Source organism: Pleurotus ostreatus (assembly GCF_014466165.1).
Source record: "Pleurotus ostreatus strain PC9 chromosome Unknown scaffold_2, whole genome shotgun sequence".
Classification (NCBI taxonomy): Eukaryota; Fungi; Basidiomycota; class Agaricomycetes; order Agaricales; family Pleurotaceae; genus Pleurotus; species Pleurotus ostreatus.
In genome coordinates this window covers 1,646,355-1,672,528 of record NW_023503157.1, presented here as the reverse complement: position 1 = coordinate 1,672,528, position 26,174 = coordinate 1,646,355, and the positions used below count along the sequence as shown (strand labels likewise).

Sequence of the window (26,174 nt, the reverse complement as noted above, 5' to 3'; positions counted from 1 at the left end):
CTTACCACCACAATGGCCGAAACATCACAAATTTTGAACGCGAACGAGCCTCATGGAATTGAGTGAGTGTATTTGCTGTTCTCGAAATTCCCAGTACTTAGCCCTAGCAGACGCGTGCAGCGGGAAACTACAGCAGGCGAGGCGCATATGGAGGCGCAAGAGAACGGGGTGGGCAATCAAGTGGGCCACAACGTCGAGGTAGCCCATGAAGCCGCCCAACAAGCAGCTTCTTCTGCTAAGGTGAGCATGGCAGAAGTTGATGGAACAATATGCTAAAGGTATTCAGATGCATGGACAGGCATGGACAGGCGAGCCCAACACAGCGGCTGCTCAATTTCGTCATGAAGTCACGGCGAAGACCAATGAAGCGGTTGGGCAGGGACAACACGATGTAGAAGAGGCGAAGGCAGTTGGAGCAGGCTACGTAGAACAGGCTAAGACCTTGGCAAACAACGTCCTTGCGACAGCTCAGGTATGAGCTGCATCAAGTCTTTGGAGACCACGTTCTCATTGAGACCTAGTCGTATCTGCCAACTAGCCTTAGCGGAGGCGGTTCTACAGAGGGAGGCAACGGGACCTCTTTTACTGATTCAGTAGTGTGGACAGCGAGCAGTATCGCGTCCACCGTTCAATCAGGCGCCACCACTGCTCTCGATTCGGCAAAGGAATTCGCAACTACGGCGCATCAGGCAGGCGTTGAAGCGGCCAACCCTCATATCGAAAACGCTAAGAATGCCATACATCCTCCCAGCGGAGGCATACAACCACCGGCCTCGTCTACTGGAATTCCGGCCAGCTCAGCTCCGCTACAAGTAGGGAAAGAGACAATAGATACACCTTACGCCACCACGAACCTTGGACCCGCAGTCGGAACGAGGGAGGACTAAGGATGTAGATCATGTATCACCACGTAGTTGCCATATTATTGCATTATTCACTTGGACTCCTTAAAGCTTACTCCTTTCGAGCAACCGTTGCCTAAGGGGGCGACCCTGAGCGTCCCTTGCATCAACCTGCCACAGTCACCAAGCACTCGAGCTCACCCCATGGTGTGTATCAAGTTTGATCAGACGCGTTTAGTACTCATATGTGGTGAAAAGGACAATCTCGTAAACCTCGCAAAGCAAGGCTTTGACGCCTACAATGGTAGTTCTCAGAGTAAGCAGTCCGTTGTTGACCACACGCTACTCAACATCAATTCCCTGTAGACGAGGTATGGTAAGATATCGTCCTAGAGCTCACATATCCTGAAGAGGGCGCGGTAGAACTCAAAGACCGGAAGAAACGAGTCAGATTCTAAACATACTTCCCCTTCAACCAGCACGGGCACAGACCCCGATGCTATCAAAGCCCAATTCAAAGAAGCGATCCACAAAGGAGCAGAGTCCTTGATGGAATCAACGAAAGAGTTCTTACTCGCGGCGCACGAGTCTGGTATGAAGGGCGCGCAACCGCATCTCAACCAAGCAAAGCACTCTGCTGGGGACATGGCCGCCCATTCCGCGATGCAGCAGGCGATTGGGGGATCATCGTTTGGGTCGAGGGATGATTCCGATAGGGATAGGCGCAGCGATAGAAATGATAGAGATGATAGAGATGATAGGGATGATAGGGATGATGACAGGAGATCGCATGGTCGTTCTTATGGTCGAGAGACCCGCGATTGAGTCTCAGTGTATGGTCATCTTTCCTGGAGGGAACATCTAATATCTGATTCCTCCATCTTGCTGGACACCTGTTTTTTATGATCTTCCTCGGTACTTGCTCTCATTGTACGATCTGGCTTCGACAAGGATCAGCCTCCCATGTTTTCCAGTCCTTTGGGTCGAGCTTTCTAGTAGCATCAGCCTGAGGGATCACTACAAAATAGGCTATATTATGCAACACAATGGTGCGTCTTGATTCAACGACAGAGTAACGGTACATCCCTACTCATGCCTAAACTAGACAATGATTGACTCGCGTCTCCTCCACGTACCTAAATTGGATGCGGGGTTATACCGCGACTTGGACTGAAACGTCTTGGCCGGCGCCAGCCTCGCCCGGAATCTGAATGTTATCGGAGGAGATCCAACCTCCCCATCCCCTGTCCTCCCTGCGATCATGTTCATTTCCTACCGACCAGCGCTTGTTGTTTGATGCATTTGATGGTCGACACCAACTCGACATCGTTTACCGTTTACGCTTCCACTGAATCTGTACAACCCTCCGAAAACAGAAATATGTTTCATCGACCGACGATAGTACGTCCCTGCAAACTGAATGGAACTCAGCTTCCATGCGGGTTCAGCTGCCTTGGTGACGAGGAGCCTTTGTTCTTTTTACTTCGATGTATAGATTCGCTAACGGAATGAGTGTTTGCTGCCAGGTGGTCGACATGCAGGCTACAGGGACGAAGGGATGAGCGGGAGTGTTTCATCCTCCGAGGCGTCGTGACACCCAGTCGATGCTGGTGAACTAACCGTATGCCGTACAATGGCCTATAACCGTAGATGGTCAATTCAGTCCAGATCGCACCAGTGATAGGGATGCGATTGCAGTATAAAACCTGCTCGTATTCGATCTGAGTGCTGCATCACGACATCCTTTCATTCCCTGTGCAGTGCACCTTTGTACACCCTTCCTCTTCTCAGCACCTGTACACTGCGTACGACTTACCACCTTCACTATGAACTTCCAGATCCTCGCTTTCGCTCTCGTTCACGTTTTGTCTCTCTTTTCTACTGTCTTAGCGGCGCCCGTCGCGAAACCTCGTTCACTCGGTGCCGATCACGCACTGGAGACATTGACCAAGAGTCTCGTCGAAGGCATCATTGGAGGAATCCAACAGGATGACAGGGTGGGTCCAATGTATTCATCTCCATTACTAAATACTCATTTTATGGTCTCTCCCGTAGCGCCGCGAGGAATATACCCAAGGGCTTGTCAGAGAGATGAGAGCCCAATACCCAGAGTTCAACTGGGTGATCTGCCATCCCGAGCACGACTACAAGTTTGACGGTGAACGCGGCGTCGACTGGGGCCACAAACACGAAGAATTCGACCTTGTTATCGGAGGCACCGTTGGGTAAACATACTTTCCCCTCCCATCAGAGTGTCACCGTCGTCCTAATTACCGGCTGTATAGATATGAAATCTACAACTTCAGGTCCGGCGAGTTCACTCGTCACGGAGATGGAGGATTCATCAATGTAAGGCTACATCACTTCAGCTTTGGAAGTATCGCTCATTGTCCTTCTTAGTGGGCGTTCAATGGCAACGTACTGACCAGGGACCAAGACGGTGCCCATGTCGTCTTTGGAGCAAACTAAATAGATTGGGATAGAGGGAGAAGTTGTTTGTATACGAATTCTGGGCTTGACGCCGCTCATGTGTAGCTTTCCTTCATTTTGTCGTTCTTTGGGTTGTTGTAAGGTTATGCAAATATTTACGCTCGTTGTTTGGTATCGTTCGTGGTTCGCTTGAGAGAACAATGGGGCTCCTATTCGCCCCTGTTAGCTCACCCTGAGCACGTGTACATACGAATATAGGGAGCCCCTTTCACGAAATGTTATTCGGTTGACTTTCATCATGGTACTACCATCTGTACTCAAGGTCCCAGGTGACGATTAATCGGTATTTAATCTAGGATTCTTTCATCAACATTGCGAAGCAGGGCTTTGAAGCGTACAAGAAGTCGAACGACTCCAATCGTAAGTACCATCGCAGCAGTATGGCATCAACTCAGGATCTCATATCATGGCGCAATCGCAGCGGACGTATCCAAGACTGGCGGTGCTGAATTGAACTCACCGGATAACAGGCCGCCTCCGGGCTACAACTCAGGAGGATCCAGCGGAGGGTACAATAATGACAACAGCAGCTCAGGCGGCTATGGAGGAGGATATGGCGGAGGATATAACAGTGGAAACAACAACAACAACAACAGCGGTGGTGGCGGAGGCTACAGCTACGGAGGAGGAGGCAGCAACAGTCCTTCCTGTAATGTCTAACGCTCACGATGCTTGATGATATAGCGCTAACTTCTTTCAGTTAATCACGATGAGGTGGTCCGTAACGCCAATGAGCACGGATCGGGGGATAGCTCGCTGTTCTCTTCGGCGCTGAGCTTCCTCAACAACAACAAGGTATGTAATTACTACCCTCGACGTTATTCCTTCCTGGAACCACTCTAACCGATGTTCGATCCTTCCAGGATGACCAGAAGAAGCCCGTCGATGAAGACGATGTCCAACGGGCCCACAAGAAGGTCTACGAAGAGGGCTCCACCGGCGGACTGAGCGCAAACCTCCTCGGCAGTGCCGCTGCTATGCAGGTCCTGAAGAACTTCGTCGGCGGCTCAGAGAAGGCGCCCCAGAAGGAATCCGGGGGCGACTCCACGTCGAAGCTCATCAGCATGGCCATGGCAGAAGCCACCAAGCTCTTCGACAAGTCCGGGGGCACAGCATCTGGAAACAAGCAGGATGCTGTCAACGGCGCTGCTATGACCGTTATGAAGCTGATGGTCCAGTCCAAGTTCAGTGGCGCTGGAACGACTGGCGGTAAGGATTCAGGAGGATTAGGCCAGTTGATGGGATTGGTGAGTATCTTGACGTTCGAAACAAGGTAGATGTTTGCTTACTTGGTCCTCTTCTAGGCGTCGAAGTTCATCAAGTAGAGAGAGAGAAGTCGAGTAGTATCGGATGGAATGGACTATACTCAAATGTACTTTGTGCACATCAGAAATTTGTACCTTGCTTTCGAGGCTTCTTGCCTCTGTATTCGTCGTTATCGTGATCATGAACGAGTCTCATAGCTTGCTTGAGATCGAACGATAAGAGTGAGATCCAAGAACATTTATTTCTTGACAGTACACAGTACATTTTGCGTAGTTCAACGAAAGGGAGAATAGATAGGTATAAATACAGACAGGTATAGTGTTGTACACTGTATGGATATATGAGGGAAATGATACGATGAGGAGGACAAAACAGCAGAGCGAAGCAAGGAGCAGGCACGAAAACAAGTGGCAGAATGAAAACAAAGAGCAGAACGAAGACGAATAGCAGAAAATAGAGTAGCGATGACAGAGGGGAAACGGTTATGATCTTGCCTGCACAATCGACGGACCATGCGAGGTATTGTAATTGAAATCGAACATATTGCCCATTGGCATACGCCCGAAGTCTGGTGAGTCAAACCCAGCGGTGCCAAAGCCGCTAAAGCCTTGGCTACTAGGCGAAGTGAATGTAGCTGCGTCGCCAAAGATATCGACAATATTCTGCGCGGTGAACACCGGTGACGTAGGTTTGGCGTTCTTTGGGGTGTTGGTAGGGTACGATGTTGGTAATGACATCGTCGGTCCGTTAGGTGTTGTAGGAGTACTTGAAGAAGCACTGCTGCTAGATGAGGATGATACCCTGTGATTAGGGGAGGATGACGCAGAAGAGGAAGCCCGAGAGGGAGAAGCGTAAGGGTGGTGACTTAGTCGGGGCGACCTTTGGGGCGTGGGATGAGATGTAGTCTGATTCTGCGTTTGTGGATATGAGCGTGCAACCGGGGGACTGCCCGGGACGCGTCGAGGAAGCTGTGGAGACTTTCGGCGGCGAGGTGTTGGCGTTGATGCTTTGGGTAATGCGTTTACTGGTGGGCTGGTGGGCGCGGCCGATTGCGAGTATTGAGGTGGTGACTGGAACGTAAATGGTGTTGTCGATGTCGATGATGTTGAAGTAGATGGTTTCGAAGGTCCAGCGCCTGGGGAAGACCTCCAGGATTCGTATGGAGGAGGTGCTGATGAAGGGGATTTTCGCGCACGGCGTGTGGCACGAGGTGCAACGGAGGGAATGAGAGCGGGATGACGGCCAGGACAAAGGATGGTAGTAATCGCACATGTAGCAGCAGGGCTTGTGTATCTCTGTTGGGGGACGGGCGAGTTTCTTGATTGCGGGAGTGGTGCGATTCTGCGGCGACCTTGCTTCTGCGCGCCCTCGCGAACGCTCAACCTGGCGAATAGATCTGCGAAAGCGTCAACGTCTCTTCGGGAAAGTTTTGAAGTTGAGTTTGAGCGCGTGGTGGAGGCTTGGCGGGCCCATGTTGGTCGAGGAAATGCGAACGCTGCGGGTCGAGATGTGGCACCGAGGAAGGTGTGTAGTTGGGGGACATAAGGGGCAGGATATGCAAATGGCGGTGTCAACGGGTTAAGAGGATCCCGCGTCGGCTGTTGCGGTTGTGGAGATGGCGCGGGCGTTCCCAGCTCGCTATCCACACTGCCTGCGCGTGAACTTGAAGCGACGTTGAACGACGTCGCCAATGACTCAATCCCATCGCTATCGTCGTCTTCGTTCTCCTGTTGCTCCATCATGAGTCTCTCGCTTTCCGGGCGGATAAGGTCACCCATCGTTTCATCAAGCGAGTCGAAAGAAACGTCAGATGGAAGGAGGTCCGAGGCTCGAAGACGCGCAAGCGCTTTGCCATCCTTGCGGGCGCGATTGCGATGATTTTGGAACTAATACCCGAGTAAGCAGGGCCCCAAACGAATGGAAGATAAGTACATACCCAGACCTCAATCTGTCTCTCCGTCATCATTGATTTCCGTGCCATTAACGCACGATCAGCTGCTGATGGGTAGGCATTGTACTCAAAGTATTTCTCGAGAACGGGGACATAATCCTGGCGAATATTAGAGTAGTCTATGAATCAAAGACAGAAACTCACATGATTGAACGACGTCTTCACTTGCTTTTCCTGAGGCATAATCGACGTTGAGCGTAATTTGTCGCATCGCGCAGTCGCAGAACGTAAGACTTCGGCTCGGAAATGTGCTACCCACTGAATGTACATTTTCTGGACACATGCGGCCACTTTGTCATGCAGTCCAGAGGAGCTAACGGAGAGCATTTTGGAGAGTTTCATCTGGTGAACTTCTTGAAGTTGGGAACATTTGGAGCGGAAAACTTCGGACAACAAGTTTGCTGCTTGAGTGGAGAGGCCGATGGCGTGAATGTCAGATCTGATGTCGGGCAGTGGGGGGAACGACAAGGCCGGAGTGGTGGGAGGGCAGGAGGAGTCAACATGGATATTAAGGGGTTCTCGCGGTTGTATGGAGGATTGAATGGATTGGCAGGTGTCTAAAATGCGTTGAACGGCCAAGATATCCATTGCAGCGGTGAAGGTCCTCGTCCTGTTCAGTGTACTTTATGTAAAGGCCAATGCACCGTGGGAAAGAGAGAACAATGGACGAATGTTCGGCAATTTCCGCTCATTGTTTTCAACACCATAAGGCCTATTCTCAAGCCGCCCTGTTCTCACAATCCGCATCCTCTATGACTGTCGTCGAGATCCGCAACCGACTTTTACACGCCGAAGAACCTCTGCTGCACTCTATCATTGAAGGCGTTCCTGCACTCGAACGATTCAAAGACTCTTGGTCAACGCTCTTAGACTCCTTGAAAACCCAAGAATTAGATGAAGACACCTCGGCCCTTGCGCATGCCACTGCAAGCCGCATTGAAGTCTTGGCTTCAGCATTCTTGAAAGTTGAAACCGAATCAAACAGCTTTCAGTCAAGTTTCTTGTCTGACCTCGATGGACTTTTTGCGCAAATGAGCCTGAGCAGTCACAGAGCCTCTCCATCAGAGGCGCCTCCACTGGAACCAACGTCGACATCTTCTCCCCCTCACATCGCCCCCGCGTACAAATGGTTACTCAAGAACATTTGCAATCCATACCCAACGAAGGAAACGAAGGAACTTATATCCCGTGCGACTGGGACCTCTCTTCAAAACATAGACGCTTGGTTTCTCAATGCTCGCCGCCGCATTGGTTGGACGAGCATCTCGAAGAAATATTTCAGTGGCTCAAAGGTGGATACGGTTGCCGCGGCCTTCCGTGCCCTCTCCGACGATCCTAAGCTGCCAATCAGCAATGAAGAACGCAGACCGCTTCCGGCTAATATACGAATGGCCTTTGTTGAGATGGAAAATGCAGCGAAGGAGCTGTATTTAGAAAAATATACGAAGAGTGAGCTCGCGGGGACTTTGGATAGAATGGTAAAAGACATGACGGATAGCGATAGGAAGAGACGAAGGGAGGAGAGGAAGAGAGAGAAAGCTCTGGAAAAACTAAAATCGGAACGCGAACGAGAGGATAAGCGGAGCCGGGACGCGCAAAGAAGGTGGAAGGAGGTGGAGCAAAGTTACCCATCCCCCTCACCCAAACCAGAGTCACCGAAGCGCAGATTCGAGACACCAAGTTCCGTGGATAGTGAAGAGGAGGACCTGACGCCACTGCCTATCGCGGGCCGTAAACGCGCATCGACAGAAGATTCAAGTGACGACACACAAGTAGCGGACGAGCGACCAGCAAAGAGATCTCGGTACGTTGTCCTTGCGTGTTCAGTTGCGTCTATTGACTGGGAACTCTATAGAATACTTTCATCGTCAAGTTCATGCTCATCGGTGGATACGTTCTACTCTGCCAGTCGGCAAAACAGCCCTGATCCGTTCCCGCTATCCCCTTCATCAACTGCCTGTTCTACACCGCCTCCTTCAACTCCTTCCGGAGATACTTCAACTTCCCTTCCTCAGCAGGACGCTTCACCTAAACGGAAGCGCAGATTCTCCGACCCTGATGCGGAGCCGAGACCCAAGCGTCCTATACCACTGGTCAGACCTAGGTCGCAGGTTGTTTCAGACCCTCTCCCCAAATCTGGCTCATCGGCGTCATGTTTGACTTCATCACCCTCTCCCGTAGATGAACCCGCCGTTCTCGACTGGTCTCAGTTCTTCGACCAACATTTCATGGCGGTCACCGATGAAGTAGCTACTACTGGTCCCATCAAAATGGATATGTTCGATTATTCTCAGTTCGCCGACTACGTATCCAGTGGCGAGACGAGCGATGGAACTGATTGGGAGGCACAGGGTGAGCCTTTCAAAAGCAAAGGTCTGTCGCTTCTATTTTCTCATACAAGTGCGTGTGTACTGACGGCTTGGAGTATAGGTCTACCGGACCCAATATCGCAATCATCTAGTCCAGCGATACACATCCCTTCACTCAGCACCTTTACCGATTTCGATCTACCGGCTCCTGTTTCGGTTCTTCCTGAGTTCGAATTGGACTTCTGCGCGACGATGGGTTGGCCCTACGTTGGCACCATCCCAAGCAAGCCCACCTCGACTGGCTCTGCGCTCGAGGATACTGAACTCAACAAATTAGATGGGCTGTCGTCTTTGGCGACGCTTCCACTATATGCACCTGGACTTTCTTCGGCCTCAGAAGCATCCTGCTCCAACGAAGGAGGTTTTGACATAGATTGGTCTTCGATTATCCCCCACACGATTCCTCCTACGCAGCCTGTCGTATCCTCTTTGCTCACCCCGGCTACTGTTGCACATACGATTAATCCCTCGGCTTACCCCGGAGGCAGTGCAGAGTCGAGAGCAGAGAAGCTACGGAAATATCAGGAACATCTAGCACAGGCTAGGCGATTGCAGGAAGAGTTGGCGTTCGTATAAGCCAGAAGACCTTGTTTTTGGGTCGTTTCTGGCTGAACGTCTGCCGTCTTCGGCGTATCGCCGATTTTGCGCCCTGGGTAGACGACACGCCGTCACTGCGTTATTACTGGCCATTGGGCGCTGCGCGCTGGTCAGTAAGCGGTGATGGTGGTTCGACTCCACATCAAGCTCCCGGCTGCTGCATGCCGGGTGTCACCAGTCGTGCCATCGTGGAGTGCAGGCTGTTAGGAGAGAGGCTGGGTCGACGAAGATTCATTTCACGCTTCATGTTGTAAGCTCATCATATCATTATTACCTTGTATCATTCCTCTTTCTCGTTGTTTTCTCTGTTTTCCATGTTTTCATGTTCTGTTTTGCTCTGTTACTTTGTACACTTGTTTTCGCTGCTTATACCCTCCGCTCGCACTATGTTCTTATGCCGAATCTCATACATCTAGGAATTCATGGTTTATATATCCCACATGCCATTACTGTATTTTTACCCAGTAGACTTTTTTGCATCCAACGAATGTATAAAGTTCCAGGATCGTAACCACTACTGTCTCTATCATACTGTCTCTATCATAACATAAGTAGATCAGGACTAGTGTCTTCCAGGTAAGCCAACTTCGTCCTCGATGCGCCACTGGCCAACTTCCTTCATCGCATCTGCGTCGCCCGTCTCTAACTGGGGAGAATCCAGCAGCACACTTACCATCTTCCACGGGTCCTTTCCACCACCAAACCTCAGCACCTCGTTCTTATACTTCTCCCCCAACTCTCGATTCAACGGGTCGTGTTCAAACACATTACGCCATACTCGCGAAGCGATCGCTCTGTCGAATAAATACGAATAATACGTTGCACCGTACCCAAAGAGGTGACCGAATTGGGTTTGGAAGGATGTGTCCGGGACATAGGGGATAAGACCTTGGGTGTTGTGCAAGGAGGCAAGGGCGGATGTTGATTGGAATGAGGGGGAGAGGACGGTTGGAGAGTGGTAGATTTGGTCGAGGGAGGCGAGGAGGATTTGGGAGTACGTGTCGATGGCGTGGCAGGGGTCTTGATGGTGGTTGCCGGCTTGCTGGAGCGTGGAGGAAGGGGAGGTCGAGGGGGACATGTCGAAGAGAGAAAGGACTGTTGGTGAGTTAAGGAAGTGTTCCATTAATATCGAAGGAAGTTCGACGAAGTCAGTAGCACAACGAGTCCCGGAGACGTTCTGGTATTCGGTACGCCCAATCATGGCTAGAAACGCAAGGGTTAATAAGGCCGAAATGCCGATACCAGAGGGCGACCTACAGTGCATAGCATGGCCCATCTCATGGAAGAGCGTCAGGACATCATGCCATTCCAGTACGGTAGGTCCACTAGAAGTTGATGGCCGCGCAAACCCACACAACAGCACAACAAGCGGTAGTTGATAAACGCCGTCCTTACCGCGTACTCGATGCCTTTTCGCAGCCTCGAATTCCCTGGAAACTTTGAGGTGCGGTTCAGCAACTTCATATGTACCGTCCCCCATTTCATCGTCATCATCAGTCCTTCTTGAACATCGAACAGTGTAATGAGCTGCTCCACCAGCCTTCCCTCTCCTCGCGAACAAGTCAGCATAAACCCATCCTATGACGCCAGATTCCTCGTCTACAACTTCGAGTTTATGGACATCGGAATGCCAAGTCTCTCCATAGGCTGAATCGGCCGGTCGGAAAGATATACCGTACAGGTGCCGAAAGAGACGCGAGAGACCAGCAAATACCGTGCCGAGGGTTAGCGGGGGGAGGTGTATAGGCGGAGCCGGGGGTTCGGGCGGGCAGTAGAAGTCCCTGTCCCATGCTTGTATGACGGGGAAGGGCGGGGTATGAAGGTGTGCTTGCTTCCGCTGGCTTAATGTACGGAGAGCACTACGGGCGTAGGGCCGCGTATAATCCATCAAAGCATTAAGGAAATAATTAACGTTCTCTGCGAGATCGAATCAGTTTCGAATGTACTTAGCGTTCGGAGGAAAAGACATACCAGGTGATTTGGCCATTTTGTCGCCCAGCGTCATATGGGCGAAGCTCTCCTTGCCTACGAGCTGTGCAAGCTCGCCACGAGCACGCAATAAACGTTCCAGCAGCTCTATTTGCTGCGGTGTGCTCGAGTTCGCGGCAATGTATAATTTTCGTCGGGGCTCTTCGGCAGGCGCAGAACGCATGATCATCTGCGCCTGGAGCGAGTCTGGATATACCATGAGATCCCGCTGCGTAAACTGGGCCTGAAGCTGCAGCCTGACTCCCATCCCCTTGTCTTTAAGACCATCGAGTTCTGAGGGTTTAATTGCAGCTGGCGGTCGTGCAGAGTTCGCCTCCCTCAAGAACTCCCGACCGAGGACGAGAATTTCTGACGAGAGAGAAACGAAGCGATTCCGTTGGTCGGGTGGGAGGTTGATGGCAGACTTTTCAAAGTCGTTCCAGAATATTTGGGCCGTACTATAAGCTTCGGGCCCCAGTGAGTTCACTATTGACGGGTCCGACAGAACCGCCTTCAGAACCTGAGTGAATAGAACACATGTAAGGGGGAATGAATGAATGCATACTCAGAGTGACTACACACTTCATAGAGGCCAACATGAGTATTCAATACGTTCATGAACTCGCATAATGTTTCGTAAGCTTCGTTGGCCGCATCAACCCAAGCATGATCGGGATGTGCATTTCGCACCAGTTCTGCAAGATCTATGACGCTGCAAAGCATGTCGCTGAGCCGGTCCAGATTCTTAACCACCTTCATCAGCTCATCTCGAGACTGCCTGGCTCGCAGGATGCGATTCGTGAGTATTTGTGCTCGCACGAGAGTGGCTTCTGCGAGAGTGATCAATCCTCGTGGGTGAGCCAGCACCCCGTGTCCAAATAGACCGCTCGGAGTCGAGAACAAAGGTTTCTTGAATGTCGAGGATGATGGCTGGTCAAAGACCGCTACGAGAGCCTGGTCATCAGGGGAAGGGGGAAGCGGTGTGGTGGTCGGACGAGCTAGCGTTCTCGATGAAGCTGAGATGTAACGCCGCGAGTTCTGCTTGGCCACGAGACAGCCTCTAAATCGAAACAAAGCCTTTGTGGACTTGAAGAGCGCATCTCTGGCTGGCGCTGCGAGCATGAATGTCGAGGAAGGCACTCGTCCGAATGAACCCACCTTGGAAAAGTCGCGACCTCGGCCTGATTCCGGCGTCAAATCCAGCCCGATCAGGGTCGGCTGATTAAACACTTCTCTGCCATTGGTCGATTGTAAACTCAATTACCTCCAGCAAGAACTTGGATAAAATACGCGACGGAAAGTGGATATTGTCAAAAAAATACCTATGGTACATGGTCTGTGTTATGTGATCTATACTATGATGGGTAACCAGTAAATAACATCCAGATAATGAGGAGGGGGTATTGCAGCGCTCATGAGCCTACTACAGGTGCCGTCGAAGCGCAAACTTCCATACTTATGGCCTTGTTCTCTTCAACACGAGTCGGCGGCGGAGGCGAAGAGACATGCGTGTCTCCATTGACCCCATTCGCGAGGGGTTGAGCCGTATCCACACCGTTCGCTGCTCCATCTACCCCACCAGGATCATTCGTCGTCGGCGCGTTGGGTATGGGCTCCACGGCGTAATACCAGAATTTGCTCCTCTTCCGCCCAGCGACTTGCTCTAACGCAACTTCCGTGGGCTTGACCGCTGCCGCGCCATTTTTCTTCACCTTGATACCATTGGCGTCGTTCGCGGAGGCCATGGATGCTGACGAAATACCGCCGACAGAATTCGTGCTGACCACACTGTCTTCCGTTTTCGCACGCTTATATGGTGGCTCTGGATCGGAAGACGTGCTGGCATGCGCAAGCCGCCTGGTAGATCGCCTTTCACCGCGCCATTCCCAAGCATCTGGTTCTGCTTCACGTTTGCCATTGACATTTTTGGCGGCAGTTCTCGTCGAACGCCGTGTCGCTGTCGAGCGGGCAGAGTGACGAGAGCCTTGGCCGTTAGGTGTGTCGGACCGAAAGTTCAAGAAATCGTCCGCCTCGAACTCTTCGTCGTAGTTTTCGTCGCCTCGGTCGACGTATTCATCAGCATCATCCTGAGTTCCAAAAATAACAAGTCAGCTGCTGCAAAAGCGTCCAAGAAATTCTCAGACTAACGTCACTGACCACGTCGTTGCTGTAAACGTAGTCTGGCCGTCTCGTCTGCCGTCTAGTTCGCGTTTCCCGCAGTTCAGAAAGCATAGTGAAGTTCCTCTTGTTTTCAATCCGCTTTCTGACTCTTGAAACCCTCTAAAAACAAATCGTGGGTAAAAACGGTAGAAAGTCAGATCGTGATAACCAACGGTTAGAAAAATCGATAATCAAGGCCGTCAGTTATGAAATATGAAACGTATGTATAGGAAAATACGTACAGCGAGCTCGGTGTCAATTGCTGGTATACGAGCCTCGAGGGCGGCAACGAGGGCGATATGGTTTTGCTCTAGCTTAGACCGTCTTTCGCCTTTCTTGAGTTCCTTTGGTGCAATTTCTTTCAGGCTCTCGAGTATCGCAAGGTATTCCTCTTTGGATGACGATACAGCCTGGAATGTGGCTGACATCTTCCAAGGATTCGTTGAGACATAGAGTCGAGGCGAATCTACGGTAGAACACAAGTTGCTGTGAGTTATGCGGACTTTAACAGAAGCTTAGACGGGACGGCATAGGCCGGCGACATGGCAAGATCTAATGGTTTGGCGTCCCCAGGCAAATACACGCAAATACGGGTTCACGGAGAAAAGGAACGCGCACAGACCATCTATGACCCAGAAACGTTTGCGATGCATATCCTGGCCGATAGGAATCAGTTGTATGCCATCTTGAGTCTTGTAATCGGGGTCCCCATTCGCAGCGGCAGAATCCTTCTTCTTGTGCTTGTTGTGAACCACGCCCCAGGCGTGGTCAATAGTGGCCTTAATCTCCGGACTGTGACAGAGCTGCAATTCCACGAGTTGGCGTAATATTTTGAGCTATATATCGCGCCAAAGTACTAAATGTCAGATTGAGCCTCTGGAAGGAGGAGAAGACCACACACCTTGAAATCCCAATCGCCGGCGAAGAAACCACCGGGGAGATTATGAAACGGGTCCACGTTCATCTTGAGGGCGTCATCCCAGAACACGGAGCGCTCTGAGGATTTAAAGTATTCAGCCATGACGGTGCTTATTGTGGATGATATATGATCGACCCTAGACACCCAACGAGGTTGGTTAAACGGCCGTGCCCGGTCGACAGACTGGATGGGCATGCGCTCACCCGATATTACGCGTTTGCGGTCTCAGATTGCGGATGAAACGCCCTAGGATGTCCACTAGTATAGGACTAGCCTCAGGAGACAATAACGCAGCTTCCAGGCTGAATGAGCCGCAAACACGTTGAGGAGAGTCAGTACGGAGCACTGCATTGTCAAGAATAGAACACTGACTCCATTGGAGACTCGAGCCCTTCCACTTTCCCCCGGAGATTGGTGAACTTGCATATAAAGGAGTAGACGAACATGGTCTCCCATCGGTCTGATGGGTGGGTGGCGGTCGATGGCGGACATATGTGAGGCTTCTTCTCTTGCGCAGGAGCAGCAGCCATGTTGTGGCAGGTGCGCGACGCGGGATGATAGCCAGGTGGATGAAGGGAGGAAGCAAGAGTGGTTATATTGATCACGTTTTCGGTTATTTTCATACTAGCGGTACAAATATGTTACAATAACACTTCAATTCATCCACGCGGTAATATACAGCAAAGCTAAACGGTACACGAGCAAAGGGGGCACGTAGGAGGACCCGTAGACAAAGAACAGATATATTGCGAAGCGCGACGATGATACAGCGGGTACGAAGGTACAAAACAAGTCTTAACCAGGTCCAACCTAGAAGATGGTGTGAATATCAACAACGGGTGGCAAGACCGTTTGATGCTTACCTTGGGGATATCGTGGTGCTCGCTGAGTAACTCCAGATGTGTATTAAATTCGCTGACGCGGTCCTTGTGCGTCTTATGCGCCAATTTGGCCACCTTTTGGGCCAGCTGAAAGTAATAAATCAGCAACAGGATAGCAGACAGAAAACACGCCTGATACTCACCCTTCGTTTCTGGACCTCCTCAAAGCGTTCCTCCGCTTTGGTCTTGCGGCCGTTATTGCCTGAAGCAGCGGGAGAGTTACGGCCGCTTCCTGACGGAGATTGCGAGACCTTATCCTCTTGGAACAACAACTCCTTGACCCGCTCGCGCTCTGGGTCTGTAGTCGTCTCCTTCTGGTTCGACTTGGATTTCGATTTCTTCTTCCTGGAGAGGAGTTCAGCCGAGACCATTGACCAGAGCAGCGAAGGTATACTCACTTTTTCACTACTCCACCCTCCGCGACTCCCCCCTTGAGCTTGAGGGAGCCCCCAGGACGGAAATCATAGTCGGACATGGGTGGTCGAGTGCAAGAAGCACATACGTCACGGGGTCACGTCTCGGCAAAGTCACGCCCAAGAGCAGTTACGCCCGACCCAAAATCTTTCTGCTAGACTCCCAAGGCCTTCCTCCTCGTTCCCGACGTTTCAGGCTTTTCGGAGGCCCTCGACGGTCTACAAGCCAATTTCAGACGACATGGCCATCCTCAGCTCACCGCTGCAAGTCATCACCTCGACGCCTCCAGTGACGCGTGGGTTCACTGCGGCTACCGTTGCATTCTCCGCCCTCTACGCCTGGCTACAATGGCATGGCGCTGGGCCAACGCCGTACCTTACTCTGCTGCCGGGATCGAGTCTGTTCTATCCATGGACGCTATTCACGTCTGCGTTCGTCGAGACGAACATATTTGAGGTGCGTATCGACCTGTATTGTCAGCCGGGCCCCGCTAACGTATTTTCAGTTCATTACGACAATGCTGTTTGTTCCGATATCATTGCGCTACTTGGAGCGTATTTGGGGCAGCATAGAGACCATTCAATTCATCGTCGTCACCATTACCTTCTCCAATATCATCGCCTTCGGGTTCAACTGGATAGAATACTTCGCATTGCGAAATGCAGACCTGCTCTTGTGTGTACTTCACATCTACTTTTCTATCGGTATCAATTGATCCCACATTCATAGGTACGGAATGCAATATCGCGGCCAAATGGCCCTCCAAATTGGCATACTCGTCGCGTTCACACAACTCATGCCCGAGCATCAAGTACAAGTTATGGGCGTCTTGAAGGCTCGTGTCAAAGTGAGTATCTTGCAACTCAAACCAGGTCGTGCTATTAACATACGCGAGCAGAATCTCCCAATGGCGTACCTAACACTCTCCACCGTTATGTGCATCATTGGTTTCCAATGCCCATGGATCATCATCCAATTTGGATGGTTCGTGAGCTGGATCTACTTGCGCTTCTACAAGAAGAACACTGGAGACGTTACTGGTGGAATTGTCACGTACGGCGATCGAAGCGAGACATTTTCGCTTCTTTCCTGGTTCCCGCCCCTTGTTCAGTACGTTCACCAGACCCTTCCAAGTAACTTGACCTCACTTTCGACGCAGCAAACCCCTCGGCCTCCTTGGCAACACCGTTTATTCACTCGCCAACAAGCTCCACCTTATACCAACTACCCATGGCGATGTTGAAACAGGTATCTATACACAAGTACCTGGAAGCGCACGGGCTGAGGCAGAACGCCGACGGTACGCATTTAAGTTATTTCCGGCAGCTGCTATTGAATACTCAAAATAAAATCAGTGCAATGGCCCTGAAAGCACTTGACCAGCGACTGGCCAACACTGCTTCCGCCTCTCTGTCACCTAACCCGCAAACACCAGGGTCACGGCCGCCACCTGTTGCAACTCGCACAGAGTCGAGTGGCAGCGCTGTATCGCATACCAGTGGAAATGACAAGACCCCTTCAGAAGTAGATTCAGTAGACTTAGGGAAAGTGTGAAAGAACACTTGCGCGGATTTTTTTGCTATCATGAGCTGTACATACAGACTTCGATTCTATTCATAATTTCCAGATTTCGGCTTATGTAATGGCATTTATTCGTTCGTTCGTTCCACGACAGTCACTGCGAGCCCCATACCTAGCGGCATATACAGAGTGTCGCGTCTTTTGCTCTGAACCTCCATGTCGTCTCGCCCTTCATACTCTAATGGCCATGCTCAGCCTGAAATGATGGCGAAAGCAGGACCGGGGCTCTCGCACACACGGACAACATCAATGGCCAAGTTGCCTACAGACGGGTACAACGTCGATCCAGATGAGATGTTCACGAAGTACCCCGTATCTGAAGTCAAGCTCATGCAGCAGAGACTCCGGTGCGCAGCCTCCCCATTCGAGGTCGCAATTATGATTTGACGATGCCGCAATTAGGGAGGACGCTGACGCGAAGCAGGAGGAGCTGAGGCTCATGGTTGGGTGCGTAGGCATATCTCGTCCAGCTACTTCGCCAGACAGACTTTATCTCGAAGCGTAGAGAACGATACCGCGACCTTCTCCAAGCGTCTACATCCATAATTTCTATTGCCAGATCATCGACCCGTGTCAAGGCGGCGCTGGAAGAGGCGAAGAATGTTATCCAGTCCCAGAAGCCGCCACCTGAACTAAAGGATGCTTCCCTTCCCGGAAATAAAGGCTAGTACATTTACTACGCGTCCTATTGAATTCAGTAAACTGATTATCGGCCTGTAGCTGACGCCCACCTTCAGACGCTGCAGTTGCTTTCGGCACATATGAAACTGCTTTTGGACGCCCCGGAGCACTTATGGCGGCTGATCGAGAAGAAACAGCACTTCACTGCTGCTTGGTTGTTTCTTCTATCCCGCGTCGTCTATCGCGCTCTGGTCAATGATGATGAGCAAGATGAAGACGCATGGCAACATCAGGGTATCGACGTTCTGGTGAGCTAGCTATGCTAATCTATCTCTTCGTTTTTAACAATCATCAAGGAACAATTTCCGTTGGTGCAACGGCAATGGGAGGCCGTCTCCCAGTTTCGGTCACAGATCATCCACCGCAGTACACTGTTTCTTCGCGAAGTGACAATGCCACCTGAGGTCAGATGATATAGCAGCCTACATACAAGCCAACTTACATTCGGCCCTCTAGGACGCTTGCGCTGCTCTCCTTACCCTCCATCTACTCGATTCAAAACCTCTGGTTGAGACCTTCAACATATTCCTAGCCCAGCGATCGAGAGCACTGCGAACTGCTTCAACTCCAGCTTCCGAAGTATCCTCTGGTAATGGACACATACCAGCGATGTCGCGTAAACGCAACACTGTCCCAAAACCGTCAGCCGTACGCGAATACAAGCAGACGCTACAGACAGTGCTGTCGTCAATCACAACTACTGTGAAGGCTTCCCGGATTATATACTTTGACGGCCACGATCAACCGTCATTGCTCACCGGTGTACTACGATATATCCAGGCCGATTCTTCAACCTCTCAGCTGCCATCCGTGTCAACTAATAGCGAACTCCTCCTCACGACGCACTCCCTATTAACAAGCCTCCCGTCGTCTGCCCATCTCTTGCTATTACCTGAGAACCTTCGTTCTTACAAACCTTATGTTGACCTCTCCTCTTCCTCATCGACAATTCCGCAAGCTCAAGTCAATCAAAAGCTTCAAGGTTGGTTTACAGACGCTTGCAATACGTTTGTAAATGGTGCAGGGCAATGGATGGCAAGCTTGCAAGAAGTTAAGGAAGTTTGGAACGTTCGGACTTTGGTACATAATTGGATACAATCCTCGACGGGGCTGGAGAAGCAAGAATATGGGCAACTGACGCAGATATTTGATGATATATGCCATCAACGAGTGCTATCAATCTGGAAGACCTCTTTCTCTGACGCTCAAATGGCCTTCAAGCGAAGTGTTAGCGAGGCCGTGGCGACTGTCAATAAAAATCCCAGCCCAGAGCATCTAGGTGCGATTCCTTCATTTCACTATCCAAGTTTATCTAAATCATGGTGGCCAGATGACCTGGATTCCACTGGTTTTCTATTCCAAGCGCCTCCACTCCCGGTCCTCCATTCTGCGTCTACATCCCTCGAATCATTTCGAAAGTACAAGTCTCGCTTACAACAACAGCTTGAGTATCGCACAGCGTTGCTGGATGAAGTGTTATCCACGTTGGAGAATTGTGCAAAATCGTTGCAACGTGATCTAGCATGCATTCAATCTCGGGACAATGTTGATGCAAAGTGAGTTCTCCATTCCCGTGGTATATGAAGTGGTTGCCACGGTGTCCTGACATCTTTTCAGCCCTTCTGCTCAGCATTTAAGAGCCGTTCATCTTTCTGAGGCAAACGGATTCTGTGAAGGAGTAGTGTCCATTTTGCAAGCCGCTTCGAGTGACGATAATAATGGTGCGTCTTCTTCATTTGTCGCTTTCCGAAGCTGACATTATTTACGCGATAGCACGCAACGGCTCTGCGTTCATTGCTAGGATATCTGACTGGCTGTCCAACACACCGTCCCTACCCATAGACCTGGGTTGCCAGAGAGGGGAAGCCAACTGTATGTTTCTGACAACACTCATTGGTGCCGAAGACACATCTTCACGTTGGATTTCTAGCGTTCTGTGATAATTTGCGCACCCTGAGCGATCAGCTCGCGGATCAATGGAAACAAGGAACGATAATAGAAGTGATTCGTGATTATCACAGCTCTTCGACATCATTTGAATCTGTCGCAGGTCTGTAGCAATGTTGGGTTTACCCTATGTGTGCATCTGATCGTCCTGACCGTAGTTTGGGCGCCGTCATGTAACCTACTGGATGCACTTCTCGCGCTCCAATCTTTAAGCCATCGCCTCAACGGCTATCGCAAAAAAAGGGATACCGATCCGCTAGCAGAATGGTTTCGTTCGTTCGTCTCTAAGCTATTGGAAGATGAAGATCGAATACAGCGAATAGAATACATCGCAGACTTAATGTGCCTACAGAAAATTGCGGATTCCCGGTCGGAATGGGGCGATATTCAGGCAAGCCTGTCTCTAGCTATCGCCAACATTCGGACCAAGGTAAGCATCGTTGTCGTTGATTGATTCTAGCCTGACAACCCGCTCTCAGTATCTCGACACTGCCCCGTCGGAACAGATTCTCGACCAGGGTGTCTCTAGCTACCTTTTGCGGGCGCAGAATTTGTTGGCGACGTTCCTGCAACCGCCTCTGGCATTCATTCCCTATGCTGATGGCGAAAAGTTCGGGGGACTTCTTCCGCAAGGAGTGCCGTCGACCGATAAACAGTTCCAGCCTGCATTCACTATCGCGACCCCATCGACTCGTTTTGGATTGCTTCTAGTTGGTGGCTCCTAGATAAGTATGGTACGGATATGCATATCCCACATACGCCTTCTATTTAGACAATCACTTGCAATCGGCTTCCCCAAGGAGAGCTGTCACCTTCGGACACGTGAGGCCTAGCTACGAATGTTGCCGCATGGAATATGATGAATCGAAGGTTCTGCGGCGTCAAGCCTGGCACAATCTATCCATAGCTGTACCAACGATGGGAGCAACATCAACCATATCACATCAGGTTTAGATTGACATTCGCTTGGAGACCGCATTTAAACCGACGAGGTCTTGCAGGTTGCAGAGTGCCATGCTGGTCATTGCATCCATTTCTCACCCGGATTTCGTTTGACAGCGTTTGCGACCGTGAAACAGGTGGACCGCGTGCGGCTCCGAACTGGATATATACCGCTTTTCTACCCTGACACCTCGGTTGGCACCGCCCAACACACTCTGCACCCACTGCAACGACATACCTATGCACCGTGGACGATAGCCCTCGGGCGTCCAGGAAGAGCTTTTGCGATATATTCAAGCCAGGATGATTGGTGAGTCCCCTTCTCGCCCGGCCAAATATCCCCGGCAACTGATTGGCCCGCTTCCGCCATCATAGCGTCCTCCCCTAACCTTGAGCATCTCGCGCCCTACTTCTTCGCTCTTCATCTCGCTGGTGGCCATATCGGGCTACCGATTCTCCTCCTTACCTTCATATTCGCAAAGAATGTCGTCCGCCATCCGACCCTCCTTAATTTCTGCATAACGTGGATCATCTTTTCAATATCATACTGCATTCGGTAAGCCGACGCCCTTGCTGTTTTAAACGTACAGCGGACCTGACATATTATACGTATACTCCTAGGCTGTATTCATCCATTTACCATAACGTGACCACAGATAGCTTTGACTGTAAGGTGCAAGCGATCATGGTACATGGCGCACCACCAATGTGTGTTAACCTCACTATTCGTTCCAGCCCAAATAGACTTACCACATCCATGATCACAGGGCAGCCGTAGCTGGTTTATTTGTCGTCATACAGGTACGTCGTTCCTTAGCTCTGACTTCTACGAGGTTCTGACTTGAACTAGGTCTTCACTGCGTTATACTTCCCATCCCCTCCATCACCGCTCAAGCCCCGTTGGCCAGCGACACTCTGGCTACTACTCGTATGTCTACGAGTCCCCTTCATCACATCCAATGCTGAACGACATGGGTATAGACACTGATACTCCCTTACGTCGCCTTCTGCATGTTTGCATTACCAACAGCGATCGTAAGTCGTCCGTTACTCTGATTCTAGCAGTCCAAGCTGATTCACACATCTCACAGTTGATCGAACAGTACCCTGAATCGTTGATATCTCTCAACGCACTGTACTGCACGACAGATAAGGAGCCCTTGTAAGTTTCCTCTGATCATCGGAATTTGGCGTGGACTAACTTTCTGAACGTAGCCGTCGATTCGGGGTGCCTATGTTCTGCACTGTCATCCTGGTTCTGGTTATTGGTCTGGAGCGTACGTGGAGTCGTTTTGTCATCTTCTATCCACACCTTATCCCTTGATTGGGTTATAGTTGCTATCGGCGTGCGATACTGCCTCATCCGGTCCCGCATTTCGAGGGTGTTCCCGCTGGCGAATCGACAAACATCAGCATCTATGTGTGCTCGCGTTGGCATTTTCAATGCTTACTCGATCATTACATTGAGGTGCGTCTACTTCCTCTCCACCTGTAGCCGCCAACTTATGTTTTTGCCTTTGTCAGTGCCGGTATCTTCTTTTTGTCGGGTACCGAGAGTCCGTGGCCATTCATGGTTCAAGCAGCCTGTGCGTTGTTCCATTATCCAAGATTGAACACGTTCGCTTAGCAGCTCATGACAGTGCCTCTAACCGCTGTGATAGTCTTCGGTACCCAAAGGGTTAGTACAAATGGCTAACTTAGTTTACCAACATCTAACGCTTCTCTAGGACTTGTTCATTACATGGTGCTTCTGGAGGAAACACAAAGTGCAATCATTTCGGGAGCTCGACAATGATATCCCGACCGGCCGTCCTATGTCTCTGCCAGATATCGAGAGCATCAATATTTCGTCCACAACCATTACACCGAGTTATACGACGGTGCATGGGTCGCAGCGCAGCCTGACGTGACCAACGCTACCAGCATCCTCAAGCGACGGTTTATGGAACGCTGTCTTCAGCCATTACGAGCATGGCCCCAGACGCTAAGTCTGAGCTCGGCCGGGAGTGCTTGTGCGTTGGCGCAACGGGATGGTGGCTCTTAGTAGTAGTAGTGAGGTAGTCACTTAGTTAATAGTGTTGAGGGGTATTAATGATAGAAAATGTATTAAAGCAAATAACATGTACAGAGCTGGACGCGATGGGTAGACCTGCAAAACTATGCACCACCACTGGAGACCACATGAGACGAATGAAGCACAAGACACGAGAGCCACGTACACTAGAATGTTGTTTCTGCACGTAATCATTCAATGAGACCATTCGGTGTTTGGACATTAGGAACACGTACATTGGGATGTGGATGAGCTTGACAAAGTAGCCAATGAATCCCATGATGCTGAATCCAATCGCAACAGCTTTGCAGATTTGCGTGAACTCTGTTCCTTGGTTTAGTCCTTGCCCTCATGCTACATTTTGAGTCTGCAAACCTTTTTGTGAAGGCTTCGTGCAACGAGTGAGGAACTGCAGAACCCAGGAGGTCAGCGTCGAGAAAACAGGCGAATTTGTGGGCCAACGTACTTGGTTGCCTTCCCGAACGAACTGTTGAGGAATCTCGATGAATTCACGAAGTTTGTCGGACATGGTAGCGGTACAAAGGAGAGTGAGGAATGGCGTTGCAATTCTGCTGGCGGAGGTTCACCTGGTTATGCTTTCCCACGGTCACTGAAACCACGTCGACATTTTCCGTTCGGCGCTCATTCAGCTCGCCACCAAGAACACGCATGGGTATGTTTCTGTCAAATCCCTCCGCTGGCACTTGGTCTCATGAATTTTTCGTTTGTGACAGTATTTCATGCATGAATGTACCTTCGTGTCAGTCTGAGACGCATCGGACGCACAGCCTATGAATTTCATACTGCCCGTTCCGCGAACCATGTCAGAAATATCGCGATTTCAAGGCCTACGCCAGAAAATAGGACACAGAACTTCAGAGCGCTGGTGAAGTCGCTGAAGGCCGCTGCATATGCAAAGAATGATATAGCAGAGATCCATGCTTCATATAAGGCCCTCGTTAAGGCACGGAATAATCAAAGTCCTACCGAGGACGATACCTCTTCTCCGACACTCACACCCGACGACTTCATCACTGTGATCGACTCTCTGGGCTCTTCAAAACGACCAGCCGACGTTTCGATTATCTCGGGAATTGCGGACGACATATCTACAGTCTTCGGGATTCAGCTTACGACCGGAATTCATGATGCATTATTGCGAGCCTTCGTCCGCAATGGTCACATCCAGGCGGCGTGTAACTGGCTACAAACGATGTCTCGCAAATCAGGAAACTTAAAACCGTCCAGAGACCAATGGCATTTCTTCCTGGAGAACATTGAGAATGGCACGCTCACCGAATCGTTCAAATACGTGCGCAACATAGTTAAGGTCCACATGCCCGCGTCCGGATGCAAGCCCACAAACGAAACCTACAAATTTCTCATCCGAGCACGGTGTGAATCCCTCAAATCTTCCCATCTGCATACCCTTGTCTTCAAGACCTTAGTGGACGATATGAAGAGCGATGGTCTACCCTACGATTCTTCTGTAGCGGCTCTACTTCACAGCTGTTGCGCCGAGCTAGGCTTCCCTCGGCAAGGCGTTGAGATTGTCCAGTACTACCTTGCATCATTTCCCGACATGTCCTTCTCGGTGGAGCAAAAGGAGCAGCAATGGAATGAATGGCTATCCTCCATAGCCCGGGTTAGCGGTATCAAGGCTGCTGTCAGATTCTTCAGGGAGCTCGAAAAGGACGGATGTACTGCCTCTTCTTCGACTCTCAAAGCAATAATCCAGCATGCTAGGTCATCCAAGGATATCATCTTTCTTGAACGCGAATTGAATCTCCCTGCCACGGCCTCGCACTGGTCCATCCTCATTACGAATATTTGTCGGTCGGGAAATACGGCTGCCGCTATTGCCACATATAACGACGCCAAGTCTGCTGGTGTCGCGATTGATGCTGCCTTGGTCGGTCCCATAATTAGGGCCCTCTGCCAGAGTACGTTTCTACCACCCACAGACCAGGCCGTCGACCAGGCCCTGGCTATATACCGCGAGCTTGCAGAGGCATCCCCAATCCAAGTCGAGGATGCTGGCACTCAAGATGGCGAAACCTCTGTACGCCATTCACACGGACCAGATACGCAGATCTACTCGACTCTACTCCGAGCCCTTGCCGTATCCCCAAACACCGAGCATTTCAGTAAAGCTGTCGGCCTGCTCAACGATATGCAAAGCCGTGGTATCTCCCTAGAGGATAGCATCGTCATTACCTCGACGATAGTCCTACTCATGCGGAATTCACGAAACCTCGACCAGGCCTTCAACTTCTACAGGCAGCTTTGCGGTGGCCTTGATGCTAAAGGCTATGCAATCGTTTTGAACGCGTTCTGCAAGTTGTCGTTCAATCCACAGGACCACGTTCCTTCTCTCCCCAGGTATTTCCAGATCGTCAGCGACATGCGACATGCCGGCCACAAGATGACACCGGAAGTCTACACTATCCTTCTCCGCCAACTTGCCATCGTCGGAACACGTCTCCAGCGACCCGATTCACCCCTTCCATTGGAAATTCTCCCAAGGCTGGTGACTGCCGTCCGACGTGTCCACGATCACATCACCCTCGATGCATCCATTTCGCCTGATGCTCACTTATTAAATCAGCTCATGGACACGTATCAACGCCTAGGGTGTTTCGGTGATGCGTGTCGGGTCTGGGAGATGATGTATCTATCCGGACGATTTGACCACGTTGGTGTCAGCATCATTCTGGATGCATGCGGGCATGCCGGGTCATGGAAGGTAGCGAAGCAGGTCTGCTTGCAGTTGTCTAGAGACAACTTCCTCTTTAACCAGCACAATTGGAACACCTGGATAGAATGTCTTTGCCGTTTAGGCATGCTCAACGAGGCCGTCAAGATCGCATGTTTAGAAATGGGGAAGACCCAAGAAGACATTGCTCCCGACAGCGATACAGCTCGAGTCCTCATGTCTTTCGCGCGAAAGTCCGGCCAGCAACTGGAGGTAGCATCTCGGATTGAGCGGTATCTACCGGAACTTTGGGCTAAGTTACCTGATGATCTGCGGACAAAGTGATGTATAGACTAGATAGAAACCCCATGTAAGTACAAAATAGAGAGATCGACGTGATAATGATACAATGTGCGTG

General features: G+C 50.7%; 12 protein-coding genes across 12 annotated transcripts; 7 read left to right on the top strand and 5 right to left on the bottom strand.

The window, feature by feature from the left end:
- Positions 1–12: 12 nt before the first annotated feature.
- Positions 13–1,667, top strand: PC9H_003372 (uncharacterized protein; the record flags this gene model as incomplete). Its single annotated transcript, XM_036772965.1, has 8 exons — positions 13–62; positions 111–240; positions 287–472; positions 522–812; positions 868–900; positions 954–1,049; positions 1,101–1,158; positions 1,333–1,667. The coding sequence occupies 8 exons, from the start codon at positions 13–15 to the stop codon at positions 1,665–1,667; spliced, it is 1,179 nt and encodes a 392-aa protein (XP_036634438.1).
- A 1,001-nt stretch (positions 1,668–2,668) lies between these two features.
- On the top strand, positions 2,669–3,311 carry PC9H_003371 (uncharacterized protein; the record flags this gene model as incomplete). The annotated part of the gene is made up of 4 exons (XM_036772964.1): positions 2,669–2,839; positions 2,898–3,067; positions 3,128–3,191; positions 3,243–3,311. 4 exons carry the CDS (start codon positions 2,669–2,671, stop codon positions 3,309–3,311), a joined length of 474 nt encoding a protein of 157 aa, XP_036634437.1.
- Positions 3,312–3,570: 259 nt separating this feature from the next.
- PC9H_003370 (uncharacterized protein) lies at positions 3,571–4,657 on the top strand (the record flags this gene model as incomplete). The annotated part of the gene is made up of 6 exons (XM_036772963.1): positions 3,571–3,573; positions 3,629–3,692; positions 3,754–3,981; positions 4,033–4,127; positions 4,196–4,579; positions 4,637–4,657. 6 exons carry the CDS (start codon positions 3,571–3,573, stop codon positions 4,655–4,657), a joined length of 795 nt encoding a protein of 264 aa, XP_036634436.1.
- Positions 4,658–5,080: 423 nt separating this feature from the next.
- Positions 5,081–7,137, bottom strand: PC9H_003369 (uncharacterized protein; the record flags this gene model as incomplete). Its single annotated transcript, XM_036772962.1, has 3 exons — positions 5,081–6,484; positions 6,535–6,648; positions 6,694–7,137. The coding sequence occupies 3 exons, from the start codon at positions 7,135–7,137 to the stop codon at positions 5,081–5,083; spliced, it is 1,962 nt and encodes a 653-aa protein (XP_036634435.1).
- A 164-nt stretch (positions 7,138–7,301) lies between these two features.
- PC9H_003368 (uncharacterized protein) lies at positions 7,302–9,494 on the top strand (the record flags this gene model as incomplete). Its single annotated transcript, XM_036772961.1, has 3 exons — positions 7,302–8,353; positions 8,405–8,922; positions 8,980–9,494. 3 exons carry the CDS (start codon positions 7,302–7,304, stop codon positions 9,492–9,494), a joined length of 2,085 nt encoding a protein of 694 aa, XP_036634434.1.
- Positions 9,495–10,077: 583 nt separating this feature from the next.
- Positions 10,078–12,605, bottom strand: OCT1 (Mitochondrial intermediate peptidase; the record flags this gene model as incomplete). The annotated part of the gene is made up of 4 exons (XM_036772960.1): positions 10,078–10,718; positions 10,773–11,432; positions 11,487–12,003; positions 12,066–12,605. The coding sequence occupies 4 exons, from the start codon at positions 12,603–12,605 to the stop codon at positions 10,078–10,080; spliced, it is 2,358 nt and encodes a 785-aa protein (XP_036634433.1).
- A 290-nt stretch (positions 12,606–12,895) lies between these two features.
- On the bottom strand, positions 12,896–15,092 carry PC9H_003366 (uncharacterized protein; the record flags this gene model as incomplete). The annotated part of the gene is made up of 7 exons (XM_036772959.1): positions 12,896–13,570; positions 13,632–13,763; positions 13,886–14,109; positions 14,266–14,479; positions 14,545–14,698; positions 14,766–14,864; positions 14,935–15,092. The coding sequence occupies 7 exons, from the start codon at positions 15,090–15,092 to the stop codon at positions 12,896–12,898; spliced, it is 1,656 nt and encodes a 551-aa protein (XP_036634432.1).
- A 265-nt stretch (positions 15,093–15,357) lies between these two features.
- On the bottom strand, positions 15,358–15,918 carry PC9H_003365 (uncharacterized protein; the record flags this gene model as incomplete). Its single annotated transcript, XM_036772958.1, has 4 exons — positions 15,358–15,372; positions 15,426–15,530; positions 15,587–15,788; positions 15,842–15,918. The coding sequence occupies 4 exons, from the start codon at positions 15,916–15,918 to the stop codon at positions 15,358–15,360; spliced, it is 399 nt and encodes a 132-aa protein (XP_036634431.1).
- Positions 15,919–16,097: 179 nt separating this feature from the next.
- Positions 16,098–17,411, top strand: PC9H_003364 (uncharacterized protein; the record flags this gene model as incomplete). The annotated part of the gene is made up of 6 exons (XM_036772957.1): positions 16,098–16,313; positions 16,363–16,532; positions 16,587–16,704; positions 16,756–16,967; positions 17,017–17,157; positions 17,213–17,411. The coding sequence occupies 6 exons, from the start codon at positions 16,098–16,100 to the stop codon at positions 17,409–17,411; spliced, it is 1,056 nt and encodes a 351-aa protein (XP_036634430.1).
- A 183-nt stretch (positions 17,412–17,594) lies between these two features.
- PC9H_003363 (uncharacterized protein) lies at positions 17,595–22,918 on the top strand (the record flags this gene model as incomplete). Its single annotated transcript, XM_036772956.1, has 24 exons — positions 17,595–17,785; positions 17,841–17,889; positions 17,939–18,101; positions 18,159–18,367; positions 18,416–18,523; positions 18,576–19,398; positions 19,450–19,675; positions 19,737–19,840; positions 19,893–19,991; positions 20,050–20,169; positions 20,225–20,496; positions 20,546–20,776; positions 21,267–21,318; positions 21,384–21,564; positions 21,630–21,716; positions 21,776–21,809; positions 21,859–21,936; positions 21,990–22,043; positions 22,100–22,170; positions 22,224–22,285; positions 22,344–22,476; positions 22,533–22,594; positions 22,649–22,686; positions 22,736–22,918. 24 exons carry the CDS (start codon positions 17,595–17,597, stop codon positions 22,916–22,918), a joined length of 3,630 nt encoding a protein of 1,209 aa, XP_036634429.1.
- Positions 22,919–23,165: 247 nt separating this feature from the next.
- SSS1 (Sec61p translocation complex subunit) lies at positions 23,166–23,590 on the bottom strand (the record flags this gene model as incomplete). The annotated part of the gene is made up of 5 exons (XM_036772955.1): positions 23,166–23,178; positions 23,228–23,242; positions 23,292–23,385; positions 23,437–23,470; positions 23,528–23,590. The coding sequence occupies 5 exons, from the start codon at positions 23,588–23,590 to the stop codon at positions 23,166–23,168; spliced, it is 219 nt and encodes a 72-aa protein (XP_036634428.1).
- A 219-nt stretch (positions 23,591–23,809) lies between these two features.
- Positions 23,810–26,101, top strand: PC9H_003361 (uncharacterized protein; the record flags this gene model as incomplete). Its single annotated transcript, XM_036772954.1, has 1 exon — positions 23,810–26,101. One exon carries the CDS (start codon positions 23,810–23,812, stop codon positions 26,099–26,101), a length of 2,292 nt encoding a protein of 763 aa, XP_036634427.1.
- Positions 26,102–26,174: the final 73 nt, after the last annotated feature.